The 14,462-nt window shown below is 45.0% G+C and overlaps 1 protein-coding gene across 12 annotated transcripts in view; it reads left to right on the top strand.

The window, feature by feature from the left end:
* RAPGEF6 (Rap guanine nucleotide exchange factor 6) overlaps nucleotides 1–7,792 on the top strand; it is a 122,110-nt gene extending 114,318 nt beyond the window's left edge. For 9 of the 12 annotated variants that reach the window (XM_036391432.2, XM_036391436.2, XM_036391434.2 and 6 more), the window contains 2 exons: nucleotides 1,160–1,456; nucleotides 3,151–7,792. In XM_036391432.2, the coding sequence (XP_036247325.1) occupies nucleotides 1,160–1,456; nucleotides 3,151–3,176 (323 nt within the window). In that variant the 3' untranslated portion in view covers nucleotides 3,177–7,792. The remainder of the gene's footprint in view (nucleotides 1–1,159; nucleotides 1,457–3,150) is intronic. The other 3 variants (XM_036391441.2, XM_036391442.2, XM_036391443.2) reach the window with 1 other exon arrangement.
* The last annotated feature ends 6,670 nt before the right edge of the window (nucleotides 7,793–14,462 follow it).

Consider the following 14,462-nt stretch of genomic DNA (forward strand, 5'->3'; position numbering starts at 1 on the left):
AAAATGGATCCACATGAAAAATGCAAATTCACTTAACTAAGAGATTAAAAAAATTACCCTGGCTTTGAAATTCTCCTGTTGCAACATGTGTATGGAAAAAAGCCCAATTTAACATGCACATAAGCCCCAGACCTGGGGTGGGAGGGAGAGGGAGGCAACCTAAAAGAGTTATATTTTTTGAGAGCCTCTGTGACTTGAACTACTGGTGAACAGGGCAGGAAGGAAGAAGATGAATTATGAGGCATGGACATTGCAAATGTATCATATTGACTGTAGTCTTTTCATGACTGCGCAATGTGCAATACAGCCCTTCCAAAGGCTGTTCCAATAACTTCGTGGTTTTTTCTCACTTGTAAGCAGAGAACATAGTTTAAGGTGAGGGTAAAAAAGAAAACAAAGCAAAAACCAAGGGAAAAAAAGTAAGAAATCAAAAGTATGGGTGTGATAAGCCATTTATTCACTCACTCAGTGAAAACGTAAAATAATTAATGCAGGCTCAATACACAGTCTGTCTCATAGGATCAACTTTAAGTGATGCTATTTTTTTTCTTCCTATGGCATAGCTGGATGGTTTCATGTCTTTATACACATCAGTTGATATGGTGATGTTTTATTGTAATGAATTTGTGTTAAGCGAATGACCTCTTTTGGGTGATGAAATGGGTGTTGGAAGTCAACCAGCAGTTTTTGCTGTCAAACAACAGCATGCTGCGTGAAGTGACTCTGGGCTGGTTGCCTTAATTCCTTCTGTTTCAATTTCCCAGCCTGTAACAGTGGCAGCAGACTTGGCTGTGCTGCCTCTCCATCCAGCTGGAGAGCTCCAGAGCATCCCCTGGTGCAGCCGGGCCACAGGAGCAGGGACTCTAATAAAAGGTGTTAATTGCAGTCTGAATGCAGACAAGCTTAGAGTCCTCTTTCCACTCAATTGACATCTCACCTAAGGAGTTCATGGATTCTCTTGTTACTCTGACTTCTTAAAATAAATAGAAAATAGAAATGAAGGCATAAATACCTGCTGCTGTCGTTATAACCAGTGTTTCTGCATTTGCATTTTGTTATCAGTTTCTGTTTTGCCATTGTAACATTTCATGATTTTTTAACGTTTTGTTTCCTTTCTTTTTCTTCTTTAACATTTCCATCGCTTATTTCTCGTGCCCAGTGTACTGTGTCACCTCACCTAAGAAGGACGATAGGTATAGGGAGCCACCGCCCACCCCTCCGGGATATATGGGGATTTCTTTAGCGGACATTAAAGAAGGATCGCCCCACCACCCACACCTCAAACCTCCAGACTATAGTGTGGCAGTGCAGAGGTCAAAGATGCTGCACAGTGACCTGTCTAGACTGCCCCAGGACGCGGTGGCCTGTGTCTCCTCGAGGATGCCTCAGTGGCACGGCCGGCAGCCGTCCAGCCCCAGGGTAGCAGAGCTGCCTGACGCAGATAGTGAAGAGGATGGTAGGTGAACAGCTGGCTGGGGAGCGGGGCTCTGCAGGGGGCACTTCACAGCAGTGGTCTGGGCTTTCTCTGGGCTCACCTTTGGAGATTAAAAGCGGATTAATCTCCGGATACACAGTTGTGTTTGTGTGGCTGTGCGTGTCATGCATAGCTGTGTGCATGTACATACACGGTTAAAGCAAATGCCTTCCCCTTAGAAAAAGCATGTTGGCACCAAACAAACTCAAAGTATATGTTAATAAATAAATAAATATACAAAAAAGTGAATATAAGATCTCCTAAAGTGCAGCTGAGACACTTAAGAGCATGTAGATTTTTTTTTGTTTGTTTGTTTGTTTTTTTTTTTTCTTTAAAATCAGTCCCCTTTTAAACAGTGATGGGACACTGACAGGCTACATGTGGAAAAACTCCTGCCTCCCTGGGCTGATTAACTGGTGTCCCAGTGGTTTGGCTGGCACCAGGGTGATGGTCTAAAATCAGTGATTTAGATTTGATGGAATGAACTTATTTCATTTGTATTCAGGTGTGCCTCAGCACATATTTTTGGAGATTGAGTTTCAAAATATTGAACAAAATAATGGTGAACTTCTGTTCTTCTGGAGAGTGCATTTGATGAAACCTGTGTTCTCTGCCTAACCTGGCCTGACAGTGTCTCTTCCAGTTCATTTTTCATGATCTTGTTTGAAGCAACAGCCAGTGCTGCCAAGCATGGCATTTATAGGGTAACCAAAATGTGAGAGGATTTTCCAGTAAAGACTGCTCTTATATTGTGTCAAAGCTAACTTCAGGTCAGGAGAATTTCTACTTAATTGTTTATCTGCTGATTTGCTTTTAATTTCTGTGCACTGATGTGATCTTCTGTACCTTTTGCTGGTGAACTCTTTTTTTATTAGAAGGTTGTGATCATTTCCTTCCATTCCAGTCTGATTTAAAATGAGCCTGTATTTAGATTAAAACAATTTCTGATGCAAAATTATTATATCTTAGCCCTTTAAAATGTGTAAGCAGTAGTTAACATATGTATTAGTACTGCAGTTCAAACTTAGAGTAAACATAAAATTGCCTGGCATTAATTCTGTTGTGCTTTTGATGTAAAAATAAGGAAGTCATTGCTTCAAACATTTTTAATCAAATTTTTTCTAAGCTAAATTTAACTTTTAGAGGCACCTATTTTACTATTTTTTAAGTGCTTGGTTAATTCTATTTGGGATAAAATGCTCACTGCATGGAAATTTGCTGGCTTTTTTCCCAAATCCATAGCTTTTGGCATACTGGGAGCTGCATGCTGATAATTTTTGGAGTATCTAGGATTTTCTGTTTGGCAATATGTCTTTATCGTGTGACCATCATACCTCAGAGTGCAGAAGCTGTGGCTGCCCCATCCCTGGAAGTGCACAAATCCAGGCTGGATGGGCTTAGAGCAGCCTGGATGGTGTCCCTGCCTATGGCATGGGGTTGGAATGAGATGCTTTATAAGGTCTCTTCCATCCCAAACCATTCTGTGATTGCCTGAGGATCTGATAAATGGTGATAAGGAGTGTGTAGTGATCAGTGATAAAGACAGTGAGAACATGCTGCTGCTGAAGGGCTGAAGCTGTCATAACTCGCTGTTATCACCTCACTGGTCTGTGCCCTGTGTGCCTGAGGTGGGCACTGGTGGAATAACTGCTTTTTTCTTTTATCTTGTTTTGCAGAAGATGAACAAGTATCAGCAGTTTAACCCTTGGGCTATTTATATGAACCACTCACAACACAAAGGATGTGGGAGAAGGTCTCATGGTTCTGTTAGGACTGCTGACAACTTGCTGCTACTGACCTCAGACCTTGCCTGTGTCCCAGACGAGATGGAACGGGTTGGATCACCTCTTCACACCTTCCTTCACTCTGCCACCACCTCCTAAGAAGCTATTTCTACCCATGAAATAGAACATCCTGTTCAAGGAATGTGCTGACTGCCTGGGTACCAGCATGGGTACCCAGAGATGGACCTAGCTTCGTGCATTGGGCAGGACCAGCTGTCACCACCACTTGAAACTTGGGAGCATTTTTCTGTATGATACCATATAATCCTTTGGTAGTTTCCATTGTTGTTATTTTCTACATGACAGTTAGAAGTCTGAGAGTGTTATTTTATGAACTTCAAAAAAAAAAAATTATATCAAAATGTCAGCAAAAGCAAATGACGTTGCTGAAATATCTGAAAATAATTTATTAATTTAATATTTTTAAATGGGAGTTTCCTTTATGTGCGTTGGGAGTGCTCTGGTTGGCTAATATAAATGTTTAGTCAATGTGACAGTAAATTAGCTACACATCAACTGTTGTACTCTCAAAGTAAACACAGAAAAGTAGAAATGGGTGCAGAAATTTATAGATTTTAGAGTGGGTTTAGATTTAATATGAATAGAGTCCAATGCCCTGCAGAGCAGTGTCTGTCAAGGCAGCACTCCTGCTGCTCCCCTCCCACATGGACACAGCAGAAACCTGTCCAAGGATTTTAGAAATTGTTTTAGCTGCCAGCCAACTAAGGCAACAGTTGGTGCTCTCCTCCCCTGTTAAGGAATGTTTGAAATGTGGAAGCTGTAGCTTGAGGGGGGAGCATTTGGGGAGATCTGAAGCTTTCCCCAAAGAGTTTTAACCAGGTTTTGCCTCGCAGAGTTCAACATGCAAAGCATGTTCTAAAACTCAAAACTCCAGCTGTGTGTTGTGGTTTTTAAGATCATCTCACATGTCCTGGCCTTTTCCCAGAGTTGCACAGGGTTTAGGTGCAAAGGTTATCTTTGAAAAAAATTATAAAAGAATTAGAAATCACCTGCATTTCACAATAAAATTTGTGAAACTAAATAATGAATGACACAGTGCTTATAGAAGAGTGTAATGCATTTTATGATGGGTTAAAAAACCCTGTTGTGTTTATCTGGAAAATACAGATAATCTCAAACTAGTTTTTTTTTAAATACTAATTAAAAATCCTGGTGTTGTTGATGTCAATGAGAATTTTGACTTACAGCCAGCCAGTATTAACCCATGATCCTCTAGTTTGATTATGGTCAAAATAATTGCTTCTTTGATTTTACTTTTAGCCAGCCAGAGTGCAGAGGGGTAGAACTGGAAATGCCTGCAGGTTCTTTTCTTTCTCCTTCTTCCCTTCCGTCTTCCCTCCCTTCTTTCCTTCCTTCCTTCCTTCTTTCCATACATGACACCCCATTCTAGTGTTAAAATCAGACATGAATGTGTGAATATGTATTTAAACATTTAATTGTAAATCTTTGTTGTGATGTTTACAGCCTAAGCTAGAAAGATGATGTTTGTCATTTTTACAGTGCCTCAAAACTGATTTCTATATCCATAGTTGTGGAGAGCTTTAAGGTTTTGTTGGTTTTTTTTACCTATATGTGTGCAGGGGCGCAAGGTAAATGCAACATTTTTGGAAAATGCCACAAGTACCAAAAACAACCCAAAGCCTTTGATGTGCTTTCTCCATAGTAGCTAGGGGCTGATGCAAATGACCCAGCCTGTGTCTGCCTTCAGAGCAGTTCCAGGTTCAGCATTGCCTGGAATATACCTCTCACCATTGGAATGGGGAAGGTGTAAATGAACAGTGATGCTGAGGAAGAGGATGCCTAATTTATAACTCACTGGTTGGCTGTATGAATTTTTGGCACAAGTATCAGAGAAGCAAATGGTTGAAAAAATACATTAAAGTCCACTTGAGGTATGGTATAAGACATGCATTTTGCTTTCTCAAGGCCTTATTGCTTACAGTGAACCTGCACAGGCCTTAATGACTAAAGATTAATGTGTCAAAGCAATGCAGGGCAGAGTGAGTGTTTTCAGCACATGCAATATTGGTAATAGAACTCTGAACTGATATTCCTGTGGGATGTAAATCCAGATCCTGCCATCCCATTGTCAGCTGTAGTTGCTTGTTAACTTCTACATGGAAACAGCAGGCTTTGTGCTCCATCAGAAATCATCTGTGTTGTGCCAGGTGAATGAGGCCCTACGGTTCCTTGGCCCTGGGGGGGAGCTGCAGCTTATTCCAGCCTGTTGAACAAAATATAGGGGATGGAGGTTACTAAAGTGGCTTCCTTTTACCCCAAAACCCAATAGTGCTGCCTTGGAGGAGTGGGGAAGCCCCTGTGGGGAGCGGGGTTGGGGTCTCCTGGCAGTCAGCAAGAGCAGCTGAATTAATCACCCATCCAAAGATGGTGTTTGATGGTGTTTGCACATCAACAGCATCCGTTTGTTCCACAGGGCTTGGCAGACACTGAAAAGCTCTGGAATGAGTGAAAGTCTTACTAATAATATTTTCCTAATAGCCAACACAGCTGCTGTACATAAATCATGCATAAATGATGGACAGATGAGCTACTCCTGCTCCTCCTGCCTTGCACAGTGTGGCTTCTCTGCTGCTCCTTGCTGGGCTTTCTGTTTGTTTGTTTGTTTTTAACTCAACCGATCACATTGATTGGGGCCAATAGCCAAATGTAGAGTGTCTGCTGTGGGTTTGAAGAGACATTATCCCTTTTTTTGGTAATTCAGACAGAAGCAATATGGTGGTTAGTACCTGTTGTACACTGCTTTGTTGAAGTGATGTCTTCTGGACCACAGATCCCTGACTCAGTACCTCTGCTAGGTTCTTCTAGCTCGGGCTCTGATGCTGATGAACAGTTAAGGTGCCTCATGTCGTGTTCTTCCACTGCCATGCCTGGGTTTGCTCACTTCCTGCTCGTTGTTTGCTTCTGTCTTGTTGATGAAAGATGCATTTCAGATTTCTGTGATTTAAGCACACAGTGTTTTGTTATAAATCCTAAACTTCCAAATAATTCCTGAGAAAGCAGTGTAGTTTGGTAAAGTTGAATTGGCCTCTCCAGTTGCAGAAAAGGGAAAATGAGATCACTGAGCCTCTGAGCATCAGGTTCATCTCCCAAGTACACAAAAGAATGGAAATACAATGGCTGTGGATGTTCACAGTTCACCTTTTTGCAATGTGGACAAATTTTGAGTGTTTCCCAGCAATGGGCATTGTGGGGCTTTCCTGGCTCCTTCCTTTTGCCTTTACTCAGATAAGTTTGTAGGTGTGGCCTCACCTTGAGTCCTGTGTGTGATTTTTAGGCACCATGATATGAAAGACATGAAGCTATTAGAGAGCATCCAAAGGAGGCCACGAGGATGGGGAAGGGTCTGGAGGGGGGAGGCCTTATGAGGAGTGGCTGAGGGCACTTGGTCTGTTCAGCCTGGAGAAAATGGGACTGAGGGGAGAGAGATCTCATTGCCATCTACAACATCCTCCTGAGGGGCAGCACTTGTCTCTTCACTCTCATGAGCAGTGACAGGTCAGGAGGGAATAGCCTGAAGCTCTGTCAGGGAAGGGTTAGGTTGGGCATTAGCAAAAGGCATTTCACCAGAACAGCTCCCCAGGGAAGTGGTGACAGCACCAGCCTGGCAGAGCTCAGGAAGTGTTTGGACAAGGCTCTCAGCCACAGGGTGGGATTGCTGGGGATGGTGCTGAGCAGGGCCAGCCTTGATGATCCTGCTGGGTCCCTTCCAGCTCAGCAGATCCTGGTTTGCCAGGTGAGTGATGCTTCACTGGAAGGGGGTCAGAGCCCATTGCTGGGGATGGGGTGCACTGGGGGCTGTCTGCACCTCCCAGAGGCAGAGGGGGTCCCCAGGGGCTGAATGTACCAGTGATGCCACTTAGAGAGGGGCCTGTGGGGCATCAGGGGTGTTCCAAAACCTCTTTAATCATGTCCTGAGTAATTTTACTGCAGGCAATAGTGGAAATACAACCCTATCATTTAAGTTTTTATAAAACATCAGAATTTTTGAAGGATAAACTTACCACTGCCTTTGCAAAAAGAAAAGAAAAAAGGGATACTCTCTCTTTAGAAAAGCTTTACACATTATATTTTAGAACGCTTGTATAGAGGGTAATCTATCTTGAATTCCCAACCCAGCTTTTGCTTCTGTTGTGCTTTTTATTGTTTTATCTTTATTTCTGATATACCTGGAATGCAGTTTAGCTTGGTATTAATTAAATTCTAAATATGTGAGCATATTGGCAAAACTGCACAGATGTAATGATATTCCAATAGCAATTGTACTGCACAAGTCAGTGATTGTAAAGTATTCTGTAACAAGCAATGTTTGTCTCCTATTTTTTGATACCTCTTACACTTATGTCTTTTAGAAAGACAGTGCCTCTGTATGCTTTTTGTATTTTTACTGAGTGATTGTAAATATTTGTTATATTTTTGGTTAAGAGAATGTTTAAAAGTACTGTTTATTATCCAATCTATTAATATGTTGGAATCAATAAACAATCAACATGTATTAATTGTTTTGAGCAGCTGTTTTCTGGCAGCCAGTGGAGGATGGAGTTGAGGTGGTACAGAGCTGGGAAGAGCCTGGTGGGAGTGATGCTCACCCCAGGATCAAAGAGGAGCCACCACTGAGTGATTTTGTTGTGTCTTCACAGTGAGGACAATACAGACCTGTGATGTTCAGAGGGCTGGAGCAGCTTTTCTGTGAAAATGGGCTCAGACAGGTGGAGTTACTCAGACTGAAGAGAAGGATCTGTGGAGACCTTAGGAGTCCCTTTCAGTGTTTAAAAGGGCTCCAAGAGAGCTGGAGAGGGACTCTGGACAAGGAGGAATGGCTTTGATCTGAATGAGGGCAGGATTGGTTTACATTTTAGGAAGAAATTCTTGCCTGTCAGGGAGGTGAGGCCCTGGCACAGGCTGCCCAGAGAAGCTGTGGCTGCTCCATCCCTGGAAGTGTCCAAGGCCAGGCTGGACTGGGCTTGGAGCAACCTGGGACAGTGGAAGATGCCCCTGCCCGTGGCAGCAGTGGGGGGGCTGGACTAGATGACCTTGAAAGGTCCCTTCCCACCCAAACCATTCTGTAATTCTATGATCTTTCCCCTTTCCCCAGGTCCTGTGGCTGCTGCCTCAGGATAGAGTCCAGAGAGGGCCTGAGGCCCTTGGCAGGCCTGTGGTGCCTCCCAGACCAACACCCAGTGCAGCACGTACAGATGGTGTGTGCTGGCACTGAGTGTGGAACCACACCCCTGGAAATACTAAAATATTTCTTTTCACTGCCCTTATTTTTGCAGAGGGCCTGTGGTCCCCAGGCACCCCAGGTGGGATGGGCAAAGGGAGCAGGAGCTGTGCTTGGGCCCCCTGCCCTGGCTGGCAGGGCCACTTCTGACTGCATCTTCCCTCCATTGGTGGGATATTGTATTATCCATTGATAATACAAAAGCTAAGCTAGGAGGGAACTTTATGGGAAAGGACTTTTTTTTTTTCAGGTTTTTTTCAGGGACAGGACATTTGTGTAATGGGTTCTTTCTGGCAAGCAGAGTCTGCAGCTTGTTGTCTTGTGCTCCCCCAGTGGCATTGTCCTCCCTTCCTGCCTGTGCAGCCCCTTTCCCTGTGCATGAGGATGTGACTGCACCTCTGCTGCTCAGGTAAGAGTTGAGTTTTGTCTTCACCATTTTACACACTCCAGTGAGAATTTTCAGTTTTAGAATCACAGGATCGTGGAATCGCAGAATCGTTTGGGTCAGAAGGGTCCTTAATCCTCACACAGTTCCAACTCTGCCGTGTGTGAGGATGCCTTCCTCCAGCCAGGCTGATCACAGCCCTGTCCAGCCTCACCTTGTTCTTAGGACCCTGCTCAAAACCAGCCTGGTTTTGTTCCTGGAAATCTTTGAATTCCAGCAGTTTCTGGGTGGTGGTAAGGTTTTTAATTTTTTTTTTTTTTTTTTTTTTTTAACTTATGAAAACCTCAGTTCTTTTTAAAGAAGGGGAAAGGACCAGAGCTGCCACAAGAGGCCAGCATTGCCTCTGGTTTTGTGCCGGCTTTGCAGGGCTGTGCACGCTGTCTCTGCTGTGCTCAGCCAGTACCCAGCTCCCTGGCAGGTGGCACAGGTGGCACTGGGGACATTCTGGGCTCCACTTGATGCTCTCCAGCCTGGGCTGCCCTGGGCCTGTGGCAATGTCTGCAGGGACAATGTGGAGCCATGGGGTGCAGGAGGACGTGGATCTTAGCAGGTCACTTTGCATTTAAGACTTTCAAGGCTGTCTGGTACCTAGTCCTGATTTCTCCTTCATGTGCCTGGACGATCCCTTTTCATCCATGATAGTTATCCTGCCTTGGGGAAGCTGTGCCCTTTTCTCCACTGCTCTCCACCCACTGTGCCAGAGGGAAGCTGTGAACCCTTTCTTCCTGTGGCAGAAGCATCAGCAGCTGGTGGGACAGTATGGGAAGGCAGCAAGTGGCTCTCAGATGGTGTTGGGAGGTGCAGGGCCAGGATGGCCTGACTGCAACCAGCAATTCCTTGTGTAAAATCAAATGGAGGAGAAGCAGTGTCATTAGTGGGCAATCCACTTAATGAGTTACTTGGATTTTGGCCTTCTCTTTCACCTTCTCTTTCCGGGTGGTGGAAACCCAGCACATGATGTGCAACATCACTTCCCATCCTCACATTTCATGTCCAAGCATTTGGGTTAGACCTGGTACTGTTGGAGTGGTGGAAGATTTTTGCTTTGACAGAGCCTCATATTCCCTGTGCTCAAGGGCTTCTGAAGCTGCACTCAGTGCATCAAATAGCTGCTGACCTAAACTTGAGTGTATTCCCACTCAGGGGGGCACTCAGCCAAGGCTTTTCCTGATTTTCTGCTGGAGACTCAGTACCAATCTGATGTTATTGGTAAGATTTAACAATTGCTTGTTAGACTGCAGTATTGCTGTGTGTTATTTGCTCATGGAGAAGTTGAGAATTGTCCCTCCAAAGTAAATATGAAAAGAGAGATGAATTCTCTCTCCTCCACAGAAGATTTCTTGCCCAGCAGGTGCTGCCTGCTGGAAACCTGCTTTATTTTTGCCTTAAGGAAGAAGGCAAGAACTGCATTGGCAGAGCAGGGTCACAGCCTGAGGTGTCCCCACCACCTGGGGACTTGCCAGGAGGGCGCTGCAGGCAGGGTCAGTCGGTGCTTTCAGCCATTCATCATTTATTAAGACGGTAAAATGTTCTGGACAGACAATGTTTGAGCACCAGGAGGACTAAAACCTGTCCCTGCACCATTCTTCCCTCTGGGTTGAATTCCTGCGCTTTTGAGGATGGAGTGAATGCATTTCTCCTCATCCAACCTCAATTCAGGAGGAGCACTTCAAGTCTGTAGTGTTTGTGCTATGTGCCTTCAGGCTGTGGTATCAGCTCTTGTGTTTTGACCCAGAATTTGCAGTATTTTTATCTTTCCTGAAGATCCAGGTCCTGGAGGCACGTGATGACAAGAACTGATGACATTTTAGGGTTGGGGGAGTATATAGAGCAGTTCTTGTTGCTACAAAAACCTTGAAAACAAAAACTATAAAAAGAATTCTTCAAAAAAAAGTGAAGAAAATGAAGACCCATATTGATTTAACCTGTCCCTGGCTCTCATCAGCACTGAGCAGCAGGCTCCTGATGCTGAATTCCCACAGCCCATCAACAGAAAAGCACAATGTCTTTCCCCAAGGTACTGCCCTGAAGACTTTTACTTGTCTGAGAGAGCCAACACTCCTGGAAATGAAGGAAGAACCAAGTTGTTTGTACAAGATGAATGTTAAATGGGATCCACAAAGATTTCTGTTCGTTCGCCTGAAATTGTCAGAGGAGGAGAATAATTATTTGTGTCACAGTGCTGCAAGTCAGTCTTGGTTTGGGAGAGAGGGAGAAGTATGGCAGTAAGTGAAGTTCCAATGTAGATATAGTTGCATTTAACACTTAGGAGGAGCAATAAAGATGAAGGTTGTAATTGTATGAGCAATTTCAAAGCTCACAACATAATCTTATATCCTCAAACATCTGTTTTAGGATCAGAGCAGAGTGCTACATAACTGGCTCATTTTTATATCTATCAGTTAGGCACCATCAAATTTATTATAAATTCAAACTCATTTATGTAAACACAAACTTGGATTGAACAGCTCCACAGAGTGATGATCTTGGGGACAGTGTGGTTGGAGCAGCAGAACTCCAATGGGCTGTTCAGCAGGATGCTACTGCATGACAAAACTCATGGCTCCAGAGGGAGATGGCCCTTGCTGGAAGGGGACAGTGTTTTACTTAGGAAAAACTCTTCCAGCATGTCAGGGTTGATGGAGGCTTTCATGACCTGCTTGCTCAGGATTGTGAGCACAGCTTGTCTTCACCTCAGGGTATCGTATTTTGGGGTAAATACAGCACTAATGCTTGGCTGCAGTGTGATGGCTCCTCTCCTTTCTCTCATTTTATTTTCAGTGTTGGAAGTGAAGCTGGTGGAGGGAAGCTCTTGGGGCAGGCTTCTGCTTGGAGGACCAAAGGAGTGATGAAGGACCAGGTATTAGGAAGGAATTCTTGCCTGCAAGGGGGGTGTGGCACAGGGTGCCCAGAGCAGCTGTGGCTGCCCCATCTCTGGAAGTGTCCAAAGCCAGGTTGGACAGGGCTTGGAACAGCCTGGGATAGTGGGAGGTGTCCCTGCCCATGGTGAAGGGTAGAATAAGATGAATTTTATGAGCTTTACACGGGAAGTGCTGTGCAGGTGCCATCCAGTGTGGGTTTCCCAGGCTGTTCCTGCAGGCAAAAGATTTCAGAGGGTTTGGGGAGCAGCAGCACCCCCAGCTCCTCGTGGGTGCTGTTCAGGTGGATTTGCTGTTGGTTTCCCAGCTATCTCATGGTGGGATGCTGAGAACTCTTCTTGCCTCTGCAGATTTGTGCTATGGTGCCTGGGCAGGCTTTGTGCTCCCTGCACAGGTTGTCATCTCCTATGGGCTCCTTTCCCTCTCCTGTATCATCATGTGGCTGCCCTGACTGTGCCTTTTATCAACCAGCCTGGCAGATATCTTGGCCATTGGCCTTCACTGTCTGCAGAGGGAAGTAATTAAATTTAGTAGAAGTCACCATCCATTTTACAGCAATAGTAATTAAATGTAATTGAGGTGTGACTTCTAAACAAGGCTGTATGGTTTTTTTTCAATGAGATGTTTCACATCAAGAAAAACAAATAAGTATCCAAGGACATGTAAATGTGGTGTGTGATGTGAGCCTGTGACCTTACCTGGGCTCCCTTGGGGGTGTCCACTACCAGGGACACACCTCTGCCCTGGCTTAATTGAACAAAGCTGCCACTAACGAGTGGGAGAAATCTGCTGGTGTTCAAGCACCTCATTTCATCGGCAAAGGAAGGTTTTACAAATGAAAGCAGCAGCAGTAGGTAGGGAAGCTGTTGGATTCCTGCTGCCTTGTCTCTGGAGGAGGCTGTTCCATTGCAGATCTCCTCACAGGAGGATGGTGCTTCATCTCCTGACTTTGCTGTAAAACCTTTGCTATGCTGTAGAGACCTTCCTGACTAAAACAGTTATTAAAAGTAACTTAATTGTCAGGAAATTATACAGTTTAAAAACCAGGCCTTCAGTGGGATTTTCAGAAGTGCAGAAACATGGTCAGGTAAAAATTACCAATTAAAAAGACTCAATTTGGTCATGGCTCTTCTCTTCTAGCCTAGGGAAAATATGAACCAAGAGATTCAGTGGCTGATTCTTCTGCTATCTGTGCCCTTTCCTGCCACCTGGAAACGTCACCTGTGGCCAGAGGGAGTTGTCCTGTGCTGATGGGAGCCCTGGGAAGAGGGATGGCAGCACTGGCACCTGCTCTTGGGTGCCTTGGGTTGTTTGAATGCATGAGTGTCACCCTGGAAGGTGTGAGCTGAGCCCTCATGGGGTGTTAAACATGCAGCACAGCCCTGGAGCTGTGGGGTGCTGTGGAAGATCAGACAGCTGCAGAAGCTGGGCTGCGCAGCGCTGCCAACCTTTTGGCCCTGGTGCAGAGAAAGCTGAGGGAGAGATAAACTCAAGGCAAGGACAGAAGTGAAGACATCATGTCTGGTGATGCTGACTGCTCTGATGAGAGGAGATAACAAGGACATTGCTGGGGAAAGAGTTTAACAGAAACATTGCTAGTGTAAGAGGGATTATCGAGAAGATTGTGTTTCTAAAGGGGACCGGGACAAAGGAGTCTGAGTGGAAAATTTTTGTACAAACGTAGTGACTTAAAAACACTGGTAAACTGGTGTAATGGACTGGCTTTGCTCTGCTGGCATAAGCAGGTCTGTGTCTGTCAATCCCCACAGGGTGTGTTTTAGTGCAGGATTTATTCCTCCATGGGAAGGGAATGCTGTGTGGCACCATGCTGATCCACAAGGGGCAGTGATGCTGCTGGAGAACTCACTGCTGACCAGCAAAGGTGGGGAGGACTAGAAATGTGCTGGGTTCATTGTTTTAAATCTGAATTATTATTTCACAGGTGGCTGCACAGGCAGGTAAAGAAGTTCAGTGCCATGGTTTGTGTGCCAGGGGTTTGGCACCAGGTGTTTACACAAGTAATGCAAACATGAATGACTTGGAGGTGTCATGATATGTTTCATCTAATCCTGTCAAACAAGCAAAGTGACTGCAGGGGACACCCCACGGTGCCTGTTAACCCAGATCTGTGGTGCTGGCACTGATTTTGGTTTTGGGTTGGCTCTGCCCTGTGAGCAGCCGTGTGCCAGGCAGGGGTTCCCGCTCTGTCACCGCTGGCTGCTGGGACTGCGTGTGGGGAGTGTCACTAGCCAGCCAGGCTTTTCACTGGGCAAATGATGTGTGGCCAGCTTGAATTCTTCAGATCAATAACCCAGTGACAGGCAGCTTGAGAGCTTGGAAATAGCATTAAGCCCGACACTGCTGTTTTGTGCATTGCAAGGGATCGAAGAACACCAGGGCCTGAATTGCAGAGCTCCATCACTCTGTCAGGGCTGCAAGCGTGAATATAAAGTGCTGTGGAAGAATGTGTGGCCTCTTTGAAAGGTGAAAAGGAAATGTTAACATTTGGACTTGCCTGCTGCTGGGAAATGGACATGGGAGCTGGGACCAATTTCCACCAAAGTGCCATATCTGGTCACTTTGCCCATGCAACAGCTGCAGGAAGGACAGGAATATAGAA

The sequence above is a fragment of the Molothrus ater genome, chromosome 15, assembly GCF_012460135.2.
Source record: "Molothrus ater isolate BHLD 08-10-18 breed brown headed cowbird chromosome 15, BPBGC_Mater_1.1, whole genome shotgun sequence".
NCBI classification, from domain to species: Eukaryota; Metazoa; Chordata; class Aves; order Passeriformes; family Icteridae; genus Molothrus; species Molothrus ater.